At 34.8% G+C, this 23,764-nt stretch overlaps 1 protein-coding gene across 3 annotated transcripts in view; it reads left to right on the top strand.

Annotated features, from left to right (window-relative positions):
- The first annotated feature begins 738 nt into the window (after positions 1 to 738).
- Positions 739 to 23,764, top strand: part of LOC131077316 (extra-large guanine nucleotide-binding protein 3) — a 41,350-nt gene continuing 18,324 nt past the window's right edge. The window contains exons 1-6 of one of the 3 annotated variants that reach the window (XM_058014785.2): positions 739 to 1,062; positions 1,237 to 3,555; positions 3,685 to 3,822; positions 4,824 to 4,928; positions 5,046 to 5,252; positions 20,061 to 20,241. In XM_058014785.2, coding sequence (XP_057870768.2) covers positions 1,555 to 3,555; positions 3,685 to 3,822; positions 4,824 to 4,928; positions 5,046 to 5,252; positions 20,061 to 20,241 — 2,632 coding nt within the window. In that variant the 5' untranslated portion in view covers positions 739 to 1,062; positions 1,237 to 1,554. Of the gene's footprint in view, positions 1,063 to 1,150; positions 3,556 to 3,684; positions 3,823 to 4,823; positions 4,929 to 5,045; positions 5,253 to 20,060; positions 20,242 to 23,764 lie in introns of all 3 variants that reach the window. The other 2 variants (XM_058014784.2, XM_058014786.2) reach the window with 2 other exon arrangements.

The following is a 23,764-nucleotide window of genomic DNA, read 5'->3' on the forward strand; positions in this document are numbered from 1 at the left end:
ATATGTAAATACTAAATGAGATCTCATTCCCATTTAAACATTCAATAATAGCACCTAATGAGGTTTGAACCTTGATTACGCCAATAGGTGTAACTCTACAATGACACCATTGTCTTAGAAGTGACAACTTTTGGTTTTTATTTTTATTATTTTGCTAATTGTTTAGAAGATAGATTTTTTATTTTATTTTTATGAGATTTGCTATACACACGATTTTTATCTTGCTTTTTAAAGAAAAATAGCAAATGGGTGTGCTAGATAAAGATTAATTGCTTTACTTTAATTTTATTTTTAAAAATTGATATCCATTGACGTATTTTACATAAATTTTTAAAAATATAGATATGCTAATGATAAGAACAAGAACACCCAACTTAATCATCACACCATGCTAATACAATATTAAAAATTAAAATAAAAATAAAAATAAAAATAAAAATAATATTTTTAATTACCTTTTAAAACATTTTTTTATTAACTTTATTTTGAACTTAAAAATAAAAAATTTAAACTTATTACTACACAATCTATAGAATCCCTTCCATTGCAAAACAATTAGCACCAGTTTATTTTGTGAGGCATTGACCACTTTTGTAGTCAATACCAATAATCTAATTTTTTAAACATCAACTTTGTTTAGAGCTTTAAAGTTGAAAGTTAAAGCTTACTAGTACTCCAAAATCTATAGAACTCCTAATCAACTCTAAGATATAATAGGAATCCCATCCATGAAACCAGTAGCTTATATGCCAAATAAATAGAACCCATTTATTTCGTCAGGCTTTGACCAGCTTTGTAGTCAATAGCAATAATCTATGGAGTAAAATATGATAATAGTCCATGGCAGCTTGAACGAAGTAGGCCGCCTCTGGCTGACGGGGTGGACGCGTTGAGAGAGGCTGCTGTGGTAGGCCCTCTCCTCCTCCCTCTCCACGCTCGACTGGGTCAGACTACATTTTCCTTTTACCTCTTTTACTTATCTTCATTTCAACAATATTGCATTGCATTGCATTTCTTCTTCTGCAACACCACTTCCCTCCACAATTCTGGTCTTTATGGCAGGTAAGCCCAATCGGGTATAAACAATTTGAAAGCAGTGATCAGAAAATTATATTACAAGTCTGTTTTCTTTGTATTTTTCAATTTATAGGTGCAGTCAACGTTGGGACCCCTTAGATTGTACCGAGGCTTCTGGAATTGCAATTCTATGTAGTTGATTTTGAAACCGGGTGGCAGGAGCTCCTTGGTTCTCATGGCTGTACTCTTTTGAAGTCTTGCGGTAGCGAACTTTTCACTTAATTTGTTGTCGACGGATTCTAAGGTGGGCTTTCTGCTGATTCCTTATTAATTTATGTATTGCATGGAAACCTGTTATGAAACCCTAAGTTGGAAAGATGGTTGATCATCAAGCTCAGTTATGAAACCCTAGGTTGGAGAGGTGTTGAATTTTGATACCCTGTTGTGGAAAGGTCTTGAACTTGTTCCGAAACTCTGCTTTTGGAACCCAAATGTTTATTCTATAATTGTAAGGGAGTCCTTTGGGAATTGAGAGGAATGGCAGACAGTATGTCAATAGATGAGAAGTCATGGCAGGAGCTTCTGAGAAAGATGCTGCCTGCCGGGGCACGGATACCTAATCAGGAAGAGCTGGATTATTCATTTGCCATGGAGTATCAAGGCCCGCCTGTTTCGTACGAGATACCGGAAGTTGATCCAGTGGATGCTAGACAAATTCCCACTGCAGCTGTTGCAGGGCCAGTAATTGACTCACCACAGTTGCCTGTTATCCAACCGATACAAAATGCATCCCCAGTTAAAATTAATCACTCAACAACAAATTTTCAGCCTGATAAGAGTAATTTTGCTTTGGGAAAGACTTTTTCCAAAATGATATTCAAACGGAAGCCTTCTGATATAGAAAATCCAGACTCTCCAAAGTCACCTGATTCTACAGTTTCTCCGAAATCTGCTGGTGATTCATCACCAGCCTCCACTGTGCACGGAGGACCAAATTTGTCACTTTCTCCCAGCTTTGCGTCTGGGATTGCTGATGGTGATGATGGCGCGATCAGTGGTACACCTAGAACCGATGGAAGCCAACAGTTAGATTCAGAAAATGCTGGAGCAAATAAGTCCTCAAAACTCTTGGAATTGGAATCCGATGGTGCTCGAGGTCGGATGAAGTTTCCCAGGAAACTGTCCGTGGAGAAAGTCCACCCACATTTGGAATCTCATAATGCCGGAAAATACGAAACATTCATTGAGGATAACCCTGAGGATAAAGCCAATCCGGGACAAGAGTTTGCTAGCCTGGGAGAACATGTGCAGTCAGTTAAGGAATTATGCGTGGAAACGGACCCACAATTGGAAACTAATGAGGTGGGAGAGAGTATGGAGAAGACCACTATATATTCAGAAGTAAATGGTACTGCAGGCCAGGATCCTCATGATGCTGGAAATAGTAGGATACCTATTATAGATGAACCTCAACTACCATCAAATTCTGGTAATGCTGGGGAAAATTTAAATGCATCGACTTCAGGCCTTCTAGAATCAAAAGCAAGATCAAATTCGGGAGAAGTCGAGATATCTTCACATACAGCAGTTTCCACTGAGCCTGTTTCATCTGATTGTGATCAATCCATACCTTCTCCATTTCACGGTTCACCTGATGAATCACTTGACTCTGTTGATAAGAATTCAAACAAAGGACAAGCAGTTATATCAGAAAATACTGAAGAAAGGGAACTGGAGGGTACTGGTTCAGGCCATTACAATTCTTCAGGCACACCACTGGCACCTGAAACTATATTGAGAGACTTTCCAGAATCCAAAGCAAGATCAGATTCAAGAGCAGAGGGTAGGTCTTCACTTGCTATAGATTCTTCTCGGGTTCTTTCATCTGATTCAGATGAATCCTCTCCCGCTGCACTTCATGGTTCACCTTCTGGATCAGTTAACATAGTTCACGAGGATGCAAAGAAAGTAGGAGCAGTAAGATTTGGGGATACTGAAGAAATGGAATTAGACAATACAGGTTCAGGCCATCTGAATTCTTCAGAGAACCATATGGTGCCTACTTTAAATGGGTTTGTTGTAGGCATGCCAGAAAATGATGATGGAATTGCCAAGCCACACAGGAAGAAAGGAATGTGCTATAGATGTCTGAAAGGGAATCGGTTGAAGGAGAAAGAAGCATGCCTGGTTTGTAATGCCAAATATTGTGGCAATTGTATCCTCAGGGCAATGGGCTCGATGCCTGAAGGGCGCAAATGTTTACGCTGCATTGGCCGGCCTATTGATGAGTCCAGGCGGTCAAGCTTGGGTAAATGCTCCAGAATATTGAGTCGCTTGTTTAGTCCCTTGGAAATTCAACAAATCATGAAGGCTGAGAAAGAATGCCCAGCAAATCGGCTGCAACCAGAATATTTATTTGTTAATGGAAAGCAACTCTGGCCAGAACAAATGGTCATTTTACTTGGTTGTCCTAATCCACCCCGCAAATTGAAGCCTGGGCGATACTGGTATGATAAAGTATCTGGTCTTTGGGGCAAGGTGAACAATCTTTTCCTGTAGATAACCCTGATAATTTTTCCTATACTGACTAAGATTGAATTTAAAGATTTGAAGGGAGTAAAGTTCAATTGATTTGGGTTCTCATTTACTGTTTGCCCCATGAAACAGGAAGGACAGAAACCAGACCAAATCATAAGCGCACACTTGAATGTTGGTGGAGATCTTCAAGCTGACGCTAGTAGCGGCAATACACATGTTTATATGAACGGACGAGAAATAAGTAAAATTGAGCTCAAAATGCTCAAGGTGATCATCAAATTTCAACAACTAGACTCTATTCTTGAGAGGCCCTTTAGGCCCTTTCATTTTATATCAGTTATTGTTTTCAAATTTTATCTTCTTTTTTTTTCCACTTCCAAATATTTGTTTTTTGCTTCTATCTAAGTAATTTTTTAATGAATCTTAAGTTTAACCGAATCATCTTATTGTCTGGTCAGGTCTACGTATGAAGTGCTTTATGCTTTTATCTTTATTATGTATTTTTGTTGAAATGGTTTCTGAATATGTTACCTTTTCGTTCTGTTTGGGAGCATTTATTTGGTTTCTGTGTTATCTTTTTATTGTAAGTCCTACATCAAGTGCCTTACATTTTGTAATCCAATGACAATTATCATTGAATAATTTCTCTTGAAGTTGAATTAGTTTGAATTCCTATTTAAAGAGCAGTCAATTTCATTATACCTTATCAGTTATCTATGAATGCTTCTATACTTGTTGGAAAGAAGGATAAGCAATTAAAAAGAAAGGAGCGCAAAACAAACAACAACTATCAAGAACAGGCTTACAAGTTTCAAATGTCACCATTTCGGCATTTTGCTTTCAACCAAGTCTCTCCTACCATAACATGATCTAATAAATAAATAAATACTGGGACAAATCTTCTACCAGTGTCAAACATTGCCATTTTTTTGTATGGTATCCAATTTCAACTAAGTGCAAGATGCCTAAATTTATAAAGAAGACCAGACAAATGTCTGTTTCTTTTTCAACTTGAACTCTTTTTTGAAGTTTCAAATGGTCACTATTTCTGCATTTTTCTTTTAATTAATTCTCTCCTACTATAACATCTCTCAAAAATAAATTAAAATTATCTACCAAGACCAATCTTCCACCTGTGCCAAACATTGCCATGTTTTACATTGCATTCAATTTGAACTAAGTGTAAGATGCTTACTTTTCAAAATAAGAGCAGAAAGAAACCTAATTTTTATTTCAGTTCAAATTCTTTTTAACTTTTGAAATCACAGTGGGCAGGTGTACCGTGTGCGGACAAACCTCACTTTTGGGTGGATTCAGATGGCACATACCGAGAGGAAGGTCAGAATAAACCCAAAGGAAACATATGGGGAAAGGTATGTGTATCTTTCTATGAATTTGAATGATCTCTTGCTTGCAAATATTTTCTCTGCCTCTGCCTGTTTAATGCTGAATATTTTCAAATATGCTTAATAATTTTTAACCTTTTCTAGGAAGGAACCTTTGCCAAGCAGGCAGTAATACGACTATATTGCTCTTTTCTGTCGTTACCTGCACCTCGTGGCAATGCTGTTGTTGGACCAGAAGATATGAATAATCAGTCAAATAGATCCATTCCAGAATACTTAGAGCAGAAGAAAGTTCAGAAACTTTTATTGCTGGGATATGAGGGTTCTGGCACAAGTACTATTTATAAACAGGTAATTGACAATGGTTTTTGTGAATCTATTTATGTGATGTCACCCATATAGTATTATTTTTGTTCTTTTCAAAAGTTTGAGCTATTCAATCTTTCTTTTTGATTTTTAGACGTTGGTATGCAATCTGATCTTCTTATACCTGTCACATCAGTCTGTTTTTATTGAAGTAAATGTTTCAGTATGCTTGAACTTTTTTGATAGGAATGACCTGGTTGCCACCTCAAATTATCATTTGATAAACATATACTACTTTACTCATCATGGGAGTGGGTCAAGTTCTTATTTATGCTTTCATGCTTTTGAACTTATACGTTGATGTTTTAATGAAGAAAAGAGGTGTGGAGAAAGACGGTTGAATTTGACATCATGCCAAAATAAGATGGAATTAATAAGAAAAATTAAGTGACACTGTTAGAATAGAGAATTTTTGAAATTTGAAGGCGTATCCAGAGGATAAGGCAAAGAGATGTGGGTCACTTTCCCTCCTAGACCTAAAAGGCATGAATCTCCAAGTGACATCTGAGCGCTATAAAAACCTCTCCAAGAGTCTCATTTACACATGACATGCAGAAGTGCAGTGCTGCCAAAGATGGAAACAATTGTAGAAACCCTAGGAAAGCATTTTAAAGGCAAGATGGAAGTTTGATTCCCAAGGCTTGATTCTAAACTTAAGGCTTCATAAGCTTGCGCCTTCCTTGTCCTCGGGAGTGCAAAGTTATCCCAAGCAACCAAGGGGATTTTCTGTTTCTCTTCATATTATTCCATAGAAAATCTTGCATGATCATTTTTATTTTTTTGATGATACCTGAGGAGCTTAAAGGGCCAACATTAAAAAAATTGGGAAGGGCAGCCAAAATAGATTTTGTCATTAAAAGTTGGCTAGCTAATGATAACCATTTTCCTTTCCATGAGCTGAGTTTGGTTTGAAAAGAATCAATGAACTTCTTCCAAAGGGGAGCCTTTCCAGTTTCCAGCATCAACAAAAAGTGGAACACCAAGATATTTGCTAGGGAGCTCTTCTATCTGAATAGAAGATTTGCAATATGACCTTGATGAATAGGAGAAATGTTAAAAGAGAAAATTCTTGATTTGTTTTCATAAATGATTTTACTTAAGTAGCTAAATACTTTGAGAGGACTTCCTTGATTGTCTCAGCTTCCAAAAAGAGTTGCTTTTTTGAAAAGAATGTCATCATCCACAAATTGTTGGTGTGTGATAGCATTGATCCTGTCCGTTACATAAATACCTCTCCATCTTTCAAGTCTGTTTGCTGCTCCACTGTATCTGCCTAATGCTTCTGCCACAAGGATGAACAGGAAGGAGGAAAGACCTTGTTAATGCTGATAGCCATTCTACAATGGCAGCAAGGGGTGGAGTGTGACTGTGTTAATGTTAACTTTATCTTTTAGCTTAAATTTGACAACCATTCACATGCCAAATATTAATTATAAATTTAAGAGATTTAAGTAAACACCATATTAAAAAAAATATACCCTCATTAAAATTATAAATTTTAGATAGATATATAAATATAAAATAAAAACAAAGATATTTAAAAATAATCCAGCATTTCATAATTAAAATTTTCCTTAAAAAACTATATATTATTTTTTTTGTTAATTTTTAATGATTTTTTTTGAACAATGATAAGTAGTTTAAAATTTAAATATAAGAAACTAGATGTCAATGATTGAATAAAAAAATTGTATCTGAGAAAAAATAAATAATGTTAATACAGTATAATTTAAATATTTTTATATATAGTAAATATAATTTAAAATGATATAAAATAATTTTAAGGTAAATAAAATAGTTTCAATTGATATCTATCGGCATTTCTTTAGATAGATGTATTTAAGATATCTATACTAGTCATATACCTTTGGTAGGTTCAAAGAAGCCAGCACCCATTTCTAAGAATGAAGTATCTAGGGGTGGATATACAATTGAAGATCCACTTTTGGCATTCCAAATTAAAACCAAAATGTTCTAGAGTTTGAAATAATCCAATCTGTTATATGCCTTGCTGATGTCCAATTTTGCTATTGTGCTTTAGATTCAGCTTGCCTCAACTGAATGAATGACTTCAGGTGTGATAACTATTCCTGATTTCCTTCTGCAACTGCCTTGTTCAGGTGAAATTAAAGGAAGAATAACTTTCAATTGATTAGCCATTGCTTTAGCAGTAATCTTCTACAGAGACATTGGGTGGAAATAATTATAGCAGGCGGGTGCTGATTTCTTTGGAATACGAGCAATGAAGGTGTAAGTTGAGATCCCAGAGGATATGTTTGGAGTGACATGATTCTTTTTCTGCATAACACATCCTTTGTAACCACGTCTGAACATGTTTTAGAAAAATGTGCCATCAGGACTAGGGGCTTTGTTCAGAAGCATTTGTAATAGACCAATATTATTTTGTGTTCAGTAATAGTGGCCATTTGAGCACCCTGTCGATTAGCAGTTATTAGAGGAAGAATATTTTTGAGCATTATAATATGGCTTCTCAAATCGAATGCATCCTTGCAGCTGCGGAGGTTCTCAAAAAACCAGACAGCTTCATTTCTGATATCTAGAGGACCTGTCATTATGTTTCCATCCCTGGAGGAGATGGAGGAGATTTGATTGACTAATCTCATATGTTTTGTGGAGTTGTGAAAGTATTTTTTGTTCCTATCTCCATCTCTCAGCCATTATTGTGTAGACTTTTGTCTCAAAAAATTACGTGTTGTAGAACTTGAGACATTTTAGCTACTAGTGATTTTTCCAAGAGGAAAGACCGGTCCATGCCAATAGAGAATTATTTCATTCAAAATTGCTAATTCTGCTCGGTTTTGCAGAAAAAATATTTTTGAAATGATTTGCATTCCACCTTCAAGTAGAAGAGCTTCTTGGTGAGTTAGAATATTTTATTCCTTTTGAGGGGAGGATGTTTCAGCTACCAATAGTTGGCAGAGTCCTGTGTTTGTACGAATATGATACGAACGACGCGTTCTCTCCGCTCGAAAGTTTCTGCCAAGACTAGAGTTGGTCGATCTACTTTCGCAGTGGGACATGGAATGATAAGAAGGAAAAATATTCGTTGTTCAATAATAAATCCTATAGTTTATTTTAGTTCGTGCCCATTTTCATGACATTGATTTTTGTTAATTCCCTTTCGAATCGTGTTATATCGTAAATTGTCACGAGTGTTTAACAATATTAACTCTTAAACTATTCTTTTAGAGGTCAACATAAAAAGTGAGGAAGCCAAGTTAAAAAGAGAAAAATAACATTCTGTTCTTTTGCTCTCTTATTTGCTCTCTTGTTCTGAGGATGGATCACGGTGTTTGATCTGGCAACGTAAAAACTCACACAGTTGAATCCAGAAAAATAAAAAACATGAAGCATAGTTGTTACTTTTTAGCGATTTGTTTAATTCATATTTTAATAATTGTTTTTATTTATACTGATACTTCTTTAATTAAGAATTAATAAGTGAGGGATATCTTCTATTAAAGGTGTCAGGGGTATGATCTCTTTTGTTTTTTGGGAAGGGACACAACCTTTCACAATCAGATCTGCACTTCAGATTCCCAAATTACCCCCTCAAATGAGTTCTCTTCCCCCTTTTATACCTCATTTGGGTGTCACAACTTATCATTTCATTCCTTTTGACCATTCATTAACTTAATTAAATATTTAATTATATTTAATTATATTCTTTTTTATATTTTAATTTATATTTTATTTTATTTATTAATATTCACAATTAAATTCTATTTCAAAGTGGGGACATTACATTACTCGTGTGCCAAAACAAGTGGTGAGTAATTCGCACAAAAACTCAGCCGATTTTTATGCAAACTCGTGGCGATTTTTTAGAAAACTTGTCTAGAGTGTGTGACTTTTCCTTTGAAACCTGCGAAAAAATCACCCAAATAAAGATTAAAACAAAATCATGGTAAGCAATCTACATTTTACAACAATTTCAAGTCATTTCATGGCATGTTTTACAAATGCGAAGTGCAATTAGGGCACGATGGGAAATGACATGCAAAATAGATTTTTTAGCTGCACTTACAAAAATGCAACCATATGAATCCCAATAAAAATTGAAATATATATACTACCAGTTCCATAATTTAATAATTTCTATTCTATTCGAGAAGTTTTAGTTTCTAACATGTTTTTTTTTTCAATTTTTAACCACATATTTTGTTATCGTTATTTATATTTTTGTTATAAATTACAATTATATATATATTTTGATTTTTTTTACATTATTCAAAATTAATAATGAGATAAAATTTTATAAAAAATCAAAATTTAATATATGTACTTTTTGTTTTTTATTCACAACCTTAAAATAATACAAGTGTTCTACACAAATGACTCAAAAATGTGTACAGTCTCATTTGAAAGTGTCACGCTTGTTCCTACATGGTCAAATGCAACCAAGGATTACACTTGAAACAATTTATGATTTTCATTGATCTCGAAACTTGAATTCATATGTACTCAGAGGTTGAACTTGTATTTTTTGGTCTATGATATGTATTAAACTCAAATTTTGATTTATATACTATGTTACCCCAAGTTTTTAGGATAGGGATGGTAGGGGATGGGGGGACATGTTTTCGAGTACCCAATCATTCATACCATTTTTGGGGATGGCTAGGGGATGGCAAAGGGGATGACTATATTAAAAATAGGGAAAATTTAAAATATATAGGGAAATATTAAATATTCATATGGTAACATTGATAAAATATTCAGATATACATTCTAGAACCTTTATACATAACATTCGTGCTAAATTGAAAGTGCACTTGAGAGTCAAAGTCAAACAAATTAACAAATACGAAAAATTAATTCATCTTGCTCTCATAACTCATTGTCAATATGCATGTGATATCAAAAAATAGCATACAAGTTACAAACTTACTACAAAATGCCCAATGACTACAAGTTTCATTTTCAGTTTCAATTACAATATGAAAATTCAAAATATGAAAAAAGTAAGTACACTTCTGCATCTTTCAACAATGCATCAAAATCGGAGTCGTCCTCTAAGTCACTACCACTATGAAGGTCGGCCTCATCCAACGGAAACCCAACCAATCTCTCTAGTGCCTCCTCATTAATTTGGGCCACGTCTTCGAGATCAACATCCCATTGTAAAGATGGAGTTTAACAATCCTCAAGTCAAAGAGCACTATGCACAACCACTAGCTTCTCTGTTCGTTTAGAGATAAGTCTATTCCTCTTGATGGAGTGAATAAAGCGATTTGTGGACCAATTCCTCTTTGTAATGCCCCCTAGTAGGTTTAGGCCTATTTTAACCATAATTAATCTATCTCAACATACTTATGACTTAAAACTAAATAGATTAGGAGACAAAACTATCTTAACATGAATCCTATTGGTGATGATATAATCTTCTTTCTGATATTGAAGTGATATTTCAATCTGATTTATAACCTCAGATTTACTTGCTCCTTCAAATTATTATTTCTATATATATATATATATATTTATTTTCAGATAGTACTATACTATATTATTTTTCACTGTCGAATAGTTCTTATAAAATATTATAGTAGTTACAATCTTTATATTATTTTCTATAATTATATTATTACTAAATTCTACATAAGTACATTATTATGCATCATATATAATAAGCATTCATATTAAGCACATCCGCATGCATACCACCCAAAACAAAGATATTACTGCCTGTAACTTAATAACAGTTCTGATCTGATCTGATCTGATCTGATCGATGGCTGCCAGATATTATATTTTTTCCTCTTTTATCTATTTTTATATCCCCCCAATCCTACTTCCTGGTTCTTCCCCTTATAACTTGCTAAATAAAGGGTTGCACCTCTTGAATAATGAAGGGACATATCTCTCCTAAATTATATCTCTTCACAACATAACAAATCGTATCTCTTCGTGCATAATGATTATTTGTGACCATATCTAATCGTACCTCACATTACTAATTTAGTTGATAATTAGTTGCCATCTATCCATACGTTAACTCTACTCACCTTGTTAGCCTCTGTTTAGACGCTGCATAACACTTTAGGAATATACCATAATCGTTATCCCTTACTGTTTCCTCATTCATCGATTGCTTCTCAGTATCGTTTTATATTCATTGATCTTCTAACTATTGACAATGAATTGCTATCATTAGACGTTGGCATGAGCTAGTACGGGCTCTCTGTTTGATACTTCATCGCTGTTATCATAATAGTCATTTCAAACTAATCGCTGTGTAAGTGTAGTCGCTGACTTCGAATACAGATTGCTACATAATTAATCTTATAAACCAGGTATGAATCGCGTGTAATATGGATTAGATCCTTGTTTATTATAATTGTTATCCTCCCCACATCCTCTATCTCTTCCAAGAACTCACGAGATTCTCAACTTATGCTGCCTGCCGAAATATCTGACACTTTTTTCCGCAATTGTTGTTCAATAGGTAAAGAAGTCGACCATGCTTTAAATCATAGTTTAAATACAAATCGATGTCTATGAAGTTACTATTAGAAATCTGTCATAGCTACGTCTCTTAACACAGATTAAATATATGATCGCTGCCTTAATGATTAAATCCGATACTCATTATCTATCACTCTTGCTGAATATCACTGTCTATTGTTGTGGGGACAATCTCTGACATCAGCAGTCCACCTGGTATTTGATTTAATAATTAACTTTATTTATTGATCAAGATGAATGCTATTCTATTATATATTCTTTTTATTGAATATTTGTTTTCTGAATTTATTAATTACTATATTTGTTTCTAATTACATTGTTATGATAATGAATGTTTACTTTTTATTTTATTATTGATCAATTACAGTTACACACTGTTATTGATCAAACATTTAAATATCACTATCTTATTAATATGTAATATTTATTTTATTTAAATATTAATTAATAAATATTAATAAAAAATTAATAATATATTTATATTTAATAAATAAACAAATATTTAATGATTCCAAGTAATCATTTGTTGATAATTATTATATTAATTAATAATAATTATTTCATTTAGGTTATATATAATGATCAAGCAGGGGACATGACAAAACTAATAATAATTACTTCATTTAGGTTATATATAATGATCAAGGAGGGGACATGACACTTTTTGTAGCAGAGGAACTGGCAACCTATGAAAGGAGGCGAATGGCAAGCATCTTCAACTGTGGTGCATCCTTCTTGTGCCATGTCCACCATCCAACAGGGTTAGCTTGAGCTAATGTAGCTCTATCCAACCTCACCTTTTGTTTATTGAATGTTGGACCGCCAAGATTTGTAAAGGCAAGTCATTGTGTGTGAAGTATTAGGGACTCATTTGGAAGGCCTTCATTAGTCCTTCTTTCACCTCTTCATCATCACATGGAGGCAACCTTCTTGCCCTTGGTGCATACCATTTGGGATTTAGAGTAAAGACTGCCATATGAAGCGGGGTGTTCATTGTGTTCCACCTCTACTTAACAATGGGCTTAAAATGTTTCTCATTTAATCCCAAAGTAGGATCCTTAGCCAAAATTGCTTGTTTTATTTTTTCAAGCATGCCATCAAATGTTTCATATATCTCTCTAAGAATAGGAGAGTTTGTATTAGTATATTTAACAATATATGCAATAGGTGAGATGAAAGAGAAAATATATCTGCAAAATGCAAACAAAAAGTTCAGAAAGATTAATTGACATGTTAGAAACTTTGAAAGTTGAAAAACTGTACAATAAAATTAAAATATTAAAATTAGAAATTTAATATGAAAATCAACAATTTAATATTTAATAAAATCAGCAATGTCTTACTTCACAGTGGGACCAACAATTGTCATGGAGGATCTTTTGTTTGATGGCTTTTTTTTCAATAGAGTTTGAATTAGGCCATCTACTCCATTTTGAATTCACCATCATCAATTGTAGAGGCTCATGCACTTAAAGAATTCTCTCTTACAAAATGAAGTAACTAGCATATCTTGTCTCATCAACAGATTTGAGAAACTCCTTTGAAAATGTCCTAAAGAGAGCAAGTAAGGTGTGGTGGTTGCAAATAAACATTTGAATGTCTCTAGCTTTTGCCACCACTTGCTTCATCTAGTCAATTTTTCCTATATCTTTCAATGCATGAACGCAACATGGAGTCCAAAAGATGTGCTTGTAAGCATCCTCCACTACGTACCGACCAATTTGCGCACACGTGTTGACTTAGTGACCACTTGTACAACATTTAAGGCCCCAACCTCCTATTTGGCATCTCTCCAAATGCTAAATTGGAAGTCAGCATCCTTATGCTTCCCTGAACAATCCACAACTCTAAAAAAATAAGAGCCAACATAGCATGCGACTATGATATTGATGAGTGGCTTATGTCTAATACCAGCGCACCCATCCATCACAATAGAACAACCTGTTTTGATCCAAGTTTGCCTCATATCCTCCATTAGCAAATTAACCTTAGAATGCTCTTTGTCTAGGAGGGTAGTGCGCAACTTATGATCTCTAGGGGGTATGAATGAGGGACCCATAGAGGTTACATCTTTGATAAATTGTTTGAAATAAGAGGAAGGGGCCACATGAAATGGGATGGCATGGGCATAAAATAATTTGGCAATGAAAGACTTTGGTGCATCTCGTGCATGCACATTAAATATAGCTTCAACTATGCTTGGCCTCTCACCACCACTAATCTTCCTCTTTCCTCATGTGGCAATTTCATTACTAGTACTACCAACTGTGGATGGCATAGGCATAGATGATTGTCCACTTACAGAAGAATGTGCCGGCGTTGTCACACCTTGAGACCTCATTTCCGCCTCCATGTGTAATCTATAAGCCCCTTTCTTCTCATCCTCTTATTTTTGGACAAACTTCAACTTCATGGCCCGTAGCAGACAAAAAATGAGACCGTACCCTTGTGTAGCTCCCTCCAAACTCCTTTTTGCAAATGTGATAATACCACACCCTAGTCTCCCCGGAATTTTTTTCTTTGGTATCTACGGCTGTAACAAGTTGGAGAAGAGGTTTTTTTAGTTAAAAGATCCCTTTTGCATACTTTTTTCAAGACTTTTGAAGGGCACTCAAATGGTTTTGATGTCTGTTCACCTCCACCCTCAACATTTGCACTTTTATTTGTTTCAATTTCTTCCACTTCATTGTCACTAATCTTTCCCACTGCTGCTCATGTTATTTTCTTGAGATTTAATGCAACTTTAAACGAAAAAAATGAAAAATTTTTTTAGAATTTTTTTTGCTTTAAGCTTTGAAAAAAGATTGAAAAAATAAAATAAAAGGATAAATGACTCACCTCTTTGAAGAAATTGTAGTCCCACTACCAATGATGCCTTGGATTCAATCTCTTTTGCATCTGTTCCTTCAATCCTTTGCTAAAAAATGCTATTCCTTTAAACCTTGCTACAACTCTTTTAGTTTTCACAAATGAAACATGGAAATGAAATGAAATTAGGCCATTTTTTCTCATTTAGGGTGAGTAGGGTATGGGGGCCCACAAAAGAAAATAAATTTTTGTTTTTTTTCCTAATGTTTTGAGTTTTTTTGATGTGGTGGAGGGGCTTTATGGTGGGGATGGCTTCCCCAACGTAAAGCCCCTTTGTCCTTGCATCTCAGGGACGTTTCCTCAATTTTGCTACAATTTGGAGATAGCTTGGGGATGTCTCCCTATCCTCGGGGTGTCCCAAAATGGGGAGGCCTGAAAAAACCTAGGGATGCGGTCCTACGTTTCCTTGTTTATGTATGATAGAAATTGGTAATATGTTCTACAAATCAACTATCTATGGGTGTTTTTGAAGAATAATTTAAAATATTATGTATTTTCAAATGTTTGATAAATTTGTTGATTTATTGCTGAGTTTTTCCTTAAGGTTTTGTTGAGTCTTGAGTTTTAATTTTTTTTGAAACTATCAAGTTATTGCCGAGTCTGATTTTTTCAACTATGCTCGACTTAACTTGAAATGTCTTCAAGAGTGGGCTTCCATGAATTGGTCCTTGTTGGTTAAAAAAGAGGTAAACATTGTGCTTTAACTAAGAACTTTTTGTTGGTAGGTTTTATGGTTTTTGGCTTAACTTGATATGTCTTCAAGAGTGGGCTTCCATGTAATGTCCCCTTTTGTAAATGCCCTAGTTTTTGCCCTAAAATCACAATTTCCAAGTAAAACAAGAAAAGGAATAGAGGAACATTAATTTAAACATATAATATACCTAATTTATTGATGGAATTCAACCTTAGGGAAGCTAGGGTAAGGTGACTTGATAGGGTGCCGTAGAGATCCTCTACCCTAGGCCCAAGAGTGGATATACCATCCCTCTTGGCCTCATGTGGCCCGTGCCATCCGTATGAGGTGGTGTACTTAGTGAGGTGTCCTATGCCCATTCCCCCTCATCTTGCCATCCATTTCCCACTTCCTATGATTGAACTCCTTGATGTGTTAATCACCATGATAGAGGGATGAGGTGTATTCACAATAGGGTGCCCCAAAAGCCCATCTCTTCTAAGCTCAAAGGAAGTACCCTTTGTACCCTCGTGGCCTCATGGGACCATTTGATCATCACCATGAGGTGGCATATCTAGAATGGTACCCCATCGCCGTACTGGTCTTGTAATCCCTCATTTCCTCTACCATGGCTGACTTTAATAATCATTCAGAACATATAAAGAATTCCAGTATTATGCATGTGTTTTACATATAATAATCAGACATAAGCAACAGCAAATCATTAATCAGTAGCGAACGGATACAAATAATATTCACTATGCTATATAAGCAGTCATAAACAGCAATGCATGGTTAATCGATATATATATATATATATATATATATATATATATATATATATATATATCTATATATATATATATATATATATATATAGTATTTATTTTACAGAAATCTCATACCAAACTAATCTGTACAGTATTAAATTGAATTGCTGTACATTTAATTATTAATATTCAATCTAATCTGTCTGATTCGATGGTATTGTATGATTGATTCAATGAATTCCTTTGATTGGATAATGATGACTAAGTGATTGTTGATGAGATGATTGATTGGTGAGTGATTGATCCTTGAATGCTTGGAATGATCTCTCTGTTATACTTTATTGGGGGAAGAGTCACCACCTTTCATAGGAATTGAGGCACCTCTTTTCATAACAATTGAGTCACCACTTTTCATTGCTTCTTTTGAGAATGATTTATTATTCTCCAAATTGATCTCCCTTCCCTCGCTTCCTCAAATGAACCTTCTTCCCTTTATATCTTTGGCAAGAGGCACAACCTATAACAATTTCCACCCTTCGAAATAGTACAACCCTCCATAATTCTTGCTCTTTGGAAGAGTTGCTTCCTTATCTACTTCCCATTCCTTTCTTCTTCCATTAATCCTTCCTTGATTCACATGCTTCATTCATTTCTTCCCTCCTCCTTATCCCTTTTCAAATGATCTCTTCTCCCTCTTATATCTCATGTTTGAGAGAGTCACAACTCTTCATTCCATGCCTTTTGATCATTCATTAACTTAATTAAATTTTAATTATACTATAGTATATTTTTACTATTTTATGTCTATTATTATTTATCTGGCTTATCGGGTTCGCCCCTAGACACCCCTGGTTCGGATCCGGTACGGTCCAGATCCCTGGTTTGGGTCTAGTCCGGCCTTGGTTTGACCAGGGTTAGAATTTCTCAGTGGGGGTTCAACCTGGCTCCGACCCGGGCGGACCAAGATCAAACCAGTTCGAACCCGGGCGGCTGGGTGGCCCAAAAAGCCATATTTTATGCAATTTTTTTTTTTTGGAATCCGCCATGTAAAAAGTGAATTTTATACCCTAAAAGTGACTTCTAAAACATAATCTTGGCTCATTTCTCCTCATTTGTGTTGCAAACAAAAGTTTATTGACAACAGGTTGAAGAAGGGTGAACAAAGTTTGGCTTCCAAGATCAAATAGGAGGAGTTGAAGACTGATTTCCATACATTTACAAACAACGTGACTACACACAAGGGGAAACGAAGATGTGGGATATAGAGCCAGAGCATACTGATTTGGATGCTCCCGCTTCTTAGCTTCTTGCATTGACACTTGATAACTCAGAGAGTGAGCAAACTTACAGTGCAAGTGCAAGTGCAAGTGGCATTGGCTCATCTAATGTCAATGTCAATGATGAGGAGGATGAGGAGGAGGAGGAGTTGGATGAATTAGCTGATCCATTTGATGATTAAACTTTATATTGTTGAAAGTTGAAACAATGATACTTGAATATTTTGTCATTTTGATTTTAAACTTGATTTATATGATGCTATTATGGTATGATCATGATGCTATGATTACAAGTTTATGTTTGTTTTGTTGTTTATATGATGCTATGTGACATGCTAATCTTAATTCATACTTATAGGCTGCACAAATATTAAAATATATATATAATTTTTTTTTTACATGTTTTTGTACTAGCAAACCCAAACGAATCCAAACCCCTTTTCAAAATTTTGCTGTACCGGCGTACCGGTTCTTCGAACCCAAACAGGTGCCCGAACCCGAACCGGCAAGCTAGTTATTTATTATTAAATCCTATTTCCAAATGGGGACATTACATTCCATGAATTGGTTCTTGTTTGTTCAAAAGGAGGTAAATATTCTCCCTTATGCAGAGGGCTTCTTTGTTATCCTCTGTTTCTCTCTAGTTAACAGAGAAAAGATTCTCACCTCTGGCTCACAGATATGGGATGATTATGTTTGGAGTCTGAAACAGTGGTTCCACACTTTTGATCCTTTGAAAGACAAAGTTGCCTCTACTTCTGTCTTGGTGTAAGATTGGCCTATGATTGATTGGTGACTCACGAGGAAACTTGTTGTCCAGCCCTTCTGCTCCTCTCTGCACCATCGTTGTACAGATTTATGTCGAAATAGACATTGATAAGTGGTTGCCTGAAAATATTATCTTAAAGAAAGATGGATATTAGTGGACATAAAAATTGGATCATGTCAACATTCCTTTCAGATGTTGCAGATGTTTTGATTGTAGTCATCTAGCTTCCATTTGCTCCAAGAAAGCTTTTTTGGCCATTAAAGCTTGCAACATTAATCCCTCTTCCAAACCGACATCGTGGCAGGGGCAGAGGCCCAACATAGCCCGCTCTTTCTGTCAAAAGGGGTGAAGTCACCTTCCAGCAGTAGATCAAATGAGCCAAAAGTTAATCCCCAGCTGTCCTGTAGGCAATCAGATTTGAGGAATGATAGGTCTCCAAGTAAATTGTCTTCTCAACATGATGCAATCATGATATTTGTCATTTGCTGGTGCCCCCAATCTATTCCTCAGGGGTCGACCTTTCACTATTTTTAGGGCAAAAACCCCTCTTTGGTTCCCATCAAATTGTGGATCACGAGAATACAATCTTTCAGCTGATTGGACAGTGGTTAAGAAGAAGAAGGCTTACTTCTAGATTGAGATTGAAAAATATCAAGGCAGAGTGACCCTGAGGTGATATGACAAGAAAGGCTTATTTGTGCAATAGGCCTAGGAGTTTTCTAAATATGGTAAATTAATGGAAATATGCATTGGTTCTCCCTGCCTTATGTGGGTTAAGGTTTTTTGTTAGTCATGTATATTATATATTATATACACCTATACAGGGTTGATCCACAAAGTTAATTTATTATTTTTGAAAACTTTTATTTAAAGGGAGTGCTGCCCTAGGTCACAATTCACTCACCAGAAAAAAGAAAGTTGAAGATTTATTTCATTTGCACTTAATCATGATTGTTTTCCTGAATTTTATCAGTTGACAAACTTGTTTAGAATTTTTTTGTTGCTGTACTTGAGCACAACCACACACCTTGTGACTTTGCATTTAACTTTTGATATTATGGTCAATTTTTTTTTTCCATTTTTTGGGGGCCTACTGCTTGAGAATGTATCATGTAACAAGACCTCGCCCAGTGGAGTGGTATTTGTGGGGAATTGAACCCTGGTCTTCATTGTGATAAAACCAAGTTTATTGCACAGTCAGCCATATTATGGTTAAATTTGCTTACATTATCTATATATATTTTTATTTTGAATATATTACTATTGTTTTCAATGTGTGTACTAAACTTGTAATGTTTATAGTGTTCAAAATATAACAGTGAAACTCAACATCTGCACTGGAACCAATATTGGGTAACTTAGCATTTTCCCCTATTTACCAATTCTTTTGTTTTTTAATAAAAAAAATTACAATTAGCTCCAGATTTGGTCTGGGATAGTCTAGGCCAACCTGAAAACTCTGGGTTCACCACAAAATTTTGCCTTGTGTGACTCAACACTGTAACTATGCTCACAAGTATTCTAATGAATCATTTGTATCTGATGACATAATTTTGGATCGATATAAATTCTTTTTGATGTAAATTTTGAAGGATGAGCTTAAATTGGTAACTCTTAAAAAATTAGTATCCTAAATATACCATGTAGTCTCACTTCAATATAAATTCCTATTTTATATGTGAATAATTTTAGTAACCGAAGTAGTACAGCAAGGGTATTGTAGGAAGTCCATTTAATGGTTGAACTTGAGATCATCTTATAGTCACTTTTTTATTTTTGAGCCTTATGCCCCATCTTATGGGTGTTCTTAGCCCGATACTTGCTGATGCTCTTAGCCCATTATGTTTCTAATTTACACTTCTTATTCTTGGAAAATGCTTTAGATCTTCTACATTGATTGAATATCAATATAAATTTTGATTACTTGTTTATTTTTATTTAACTTTACAGGCAAAATTTCTCTACAAGGGGGACAAATTTTCACAGGAGGAAGTGCAAAATATTAAGTTGATGATACAAAGTAACCTGTACAAATACCTTAGTATATTGCTAGAGGGACGTGAACGCTTTGAGGAAGAAAACCTGACTAGAAGCAGTGCTCATCAAGTGCAGGGTGGACCTAGCACATCAGGTGTGTCAAGATATTACTAAATACTAACTAATAGCATTTTTTATTATGTGATGTACGTAATTGAAATTATATGGTTGCTACAAATATAAAAATATTGAAATGCTTTGTCAGACTTTGAATGAGCGCAATGGATATAGTCTTATGGCATCACCATGCTGGGGTTTTGGAGATAGATTAAAAGAAATGGTAGGCTTTGTTAAAAAATATACTTTCAAGAGTGAGTGAGTATGATACAAAGAAATGGTCGAAGAGAAAAGAAGATAGACCAAGACATTGTGGAACAAGGTGGTATGAGGTGCTATGAATCATATAATTTTCTTTTGCTGGCAGTTAAAATAATTAAATTCAATGCAATATACTTGAATACGCTTTTTCTGAAACCATAAATTGTTGTATTACTTGCCAACAATCAAATTTTACATTCTTCTTCTTTTATTTTTAGTGACTTTCTCTTTCTAGATTATGATTCAGTGAAGTTAGTATGGTCTTTTAGCATGAAAATAATTGTATACCTATTCATTTCAAATGGTCTCCCCAGTCATATCTGATAGGAAAATCTGGGTGTAGCCGTATAAAATTGAAAATTCCCAGTGTTTCTCATTTTTCAATTAGTTTTACAAAAGAGATTCAGATGAGGGGAGACAAGGGCTACAGTTGAGAGTCGAGACCATTAAACATGATATTCATAGGATTATGTTTGTTCATGATGTTATCCAAGATCAGAGACCTGAGCACATAGGTGCCTCGATACTACTGTTGCCAGTCCTGTTATCTTCTAGAATCTAAGTCAACCATTTAGAATAACTGCTTCAGCAATAGCCCAAAAGTCTTTGAAAGGCAACCCAGGGACAGAAGTCCCTCTTTTTAGGATGAGTTGAATTCAAACCCTAGTATGGTATCTCTCAAGTGAATTCCTTAATCCACACCTGATAGGAGAATCTGGGCGGTAGCTATACAAAATTCAAAATTCTCAATGTCTCTCATATTTTAATCTACTAAGCAAAATACATACAGATGAGAAGACAAGGGGTTGTAGTTGACACCATTATACATGATGTTTGTAATGCACCCTTTTTGAAATGGGATCTAATAATAATAAATTAAAATATAAAAATAAATAAATAATAAAAATAAAAAATAATATAAATATAAAATATAAAATATAAAATATAAAATTAATTGAGTTTAAAGAATGGTCAAATGGCATGAAATAAAGAGTTATGACTATTGAAGGATTGAGGTATAAAGGAGAGATCATTCTATGAGAAGAGGACATGAAGGAAGCAATCAATTAATTTGGAAATAAATGATTATTCTCTAAAGGCAGCAATGAAGGGTGGTGACTCCTTCAAGAAATGGATATAAAGGGCAAATCATTTCATTGAGAAAATCATTCAATAAATAATCAATTCATAAAGGAAACAAGGAATCAATTAATTGGGAATAGAACATTATATGACTTTGCAAGTAAATTAAATTATGTTTTCAAGAGTAGTGATGATGTGAGAGAGGGTGTAGGGTGTGATTCTTCCAATTGTGACAAAATTTAAAAATAAGGAAAAAAACTTGCACTTTTTGTGGACCCTACTTCTTGCACCTACCCATGGGAAGATTTGCTCTTTATTCTAGGGTCTCAAAGCCTTGAACCCCACTCCTATGTTCTCATATCCTTCTTTCCTCCAAAATTCCATGCTTTTAGACATGTAGTCCACATTCCCTCTATTTTTCCTAAACCCAATGTCCCTTATTATTCCTCAAAGCTTGTACTTTTGAGGAAGTTCAGAGCTTCTTGATTCCATTTTCGGCCGTCTCTCGAGCCTCCACCACCTTCAGACACAGGTGCCCAACATTTCAGTCCAGTACAGTTAGCTTCAGTTTTCAGTACCAGGCTCTTCTTATATATATGGAAATCATTCCAGTATCATTCAAACATCAATTCGTTCAAGCATCAATAATTTATAAAAGCATTTAAGCATTATTCAAATATTGATTTGTCAATCCATCAAGAAATATTATTCAGAAAGGCAATAAAAAATAATCTAGCAATCAATTTCGAATTTGAGGAAGTATCTTGCAAATAGGAAGGATGAGATCCCTTCCAAGCTCACAAGAATTGGAAGGACAAAAACCCTTTCATGCTCTTACCAAGTTTTGATGAAAACTCAAATCTTGGTTGAGGAGGACGAAAACTCTCCAAGTTGGGCTAAGAGTTGGAAGGACGAAAACCCTTACATGCTCTTTGGCAAGCTAAGGACGAAAACCCTTGGTATTGTCACTGTTGAGCAAGGGACCAAAACCTCTAATCCAGCAGATTTCTAATCATTTACAGATAATTCACGATTTGATCAATTTTAGGTATTGTGCTATAATTTATTGATCTGAATATTATTATAAATTCTTGAATCTTTGATAAAGTTATTATCATTTTGATTAAATATTGTTGTGTTAAGGAAAAAATCAGGAATATCCTAAAAAGGGACATTACAATATTCATAGGATTAAAACTGGGCGAATTGTGACCTTGGTGATATGTTTATCCCATTACTCAAGCTCAGAGACCCGAGCATATAGTATCCACAATATTGTTGTTGCCAGTCCATCTCCTAAGTCAATCCTTTGTCTTAATTGCTTAAGCAAAATTCCAGAAGTCTTTGAAAGGCAGCACATGAAAGGCAGTCCAGGGGCAGAAGTCCCTCTGTTTAGGATGAGCAGAATGCTGACTCAAGCATGGTATTCCTCAAGATCAGCTTCTTGAGATATTTAAGATATGGATTTGAGAGTGCTGTAATTTCTTCAAGATATGCACTTGCGGTATAGCTCATCATGTAAAGATATTCAAGGAAGTGAAAGTTGTGTAAATGGAGTGCAATTTCTAGGTTTGCAATGTAATATTCCATTGGACATCCATTCAACTTCCATGCCAAATTTTAATTGAATATGACAAAAGAACTAACAGCCGATGAATGTTCACCATCAAGAGAATATAAAGTTATAAACTATTAGTTTTGAAGACAGTTCATGTAGGGAAGGAAATCACTGAGTCTAAGTAAATCCAAAATTCTCAATGATTAAAAGACTTAGATATTTTACTGATGAAAAAAATCAAATATTTCATGAGATTGACTTCCTGTCAAACCAGACACAAAGATGATAGGAACATGGAAAAGGATCAATTAAAGACATAATATTTCCACTGGTCATGAGAAGGATCAGCCAATTTCTTATAAGAATCACAGCAATGCATATACTGATTTCTGACAATACTAGCATACAGTCTCCGGTTTACAAGGAGAATGCTTGGGGTTCATAGAACCGCAACTGATTTCCCTTTTCAACCAAGCTGCAGGAGATCCATCATAACTGAATCTCTTCTATTGGCTTGGCTAAATGCATCGTAAGTCATTTATGCAGTAACTTCATAAATAAGAACCTGAAAATGAGGAAATGAGAATTTGTGCAATGCTTAACAGAGGTAGTGTTTTACTTTGTTATATGGGAGTTATGTCAAATTAATTATAGTGGG

This window comes from Cryptomeria japonica, chromosome 6 (assembly GCF_030272615.1).
Source record: "Cryptomeria japonica chromosome 6, Sugi_1.0, whole genome shotgun sequence".
NCBI lineage: Eukaryota > Viridiplantae > Streptophyta > Pinopsida > Cupressales > Cupressaceae > Cryptomeria > Cryptomeria japonica.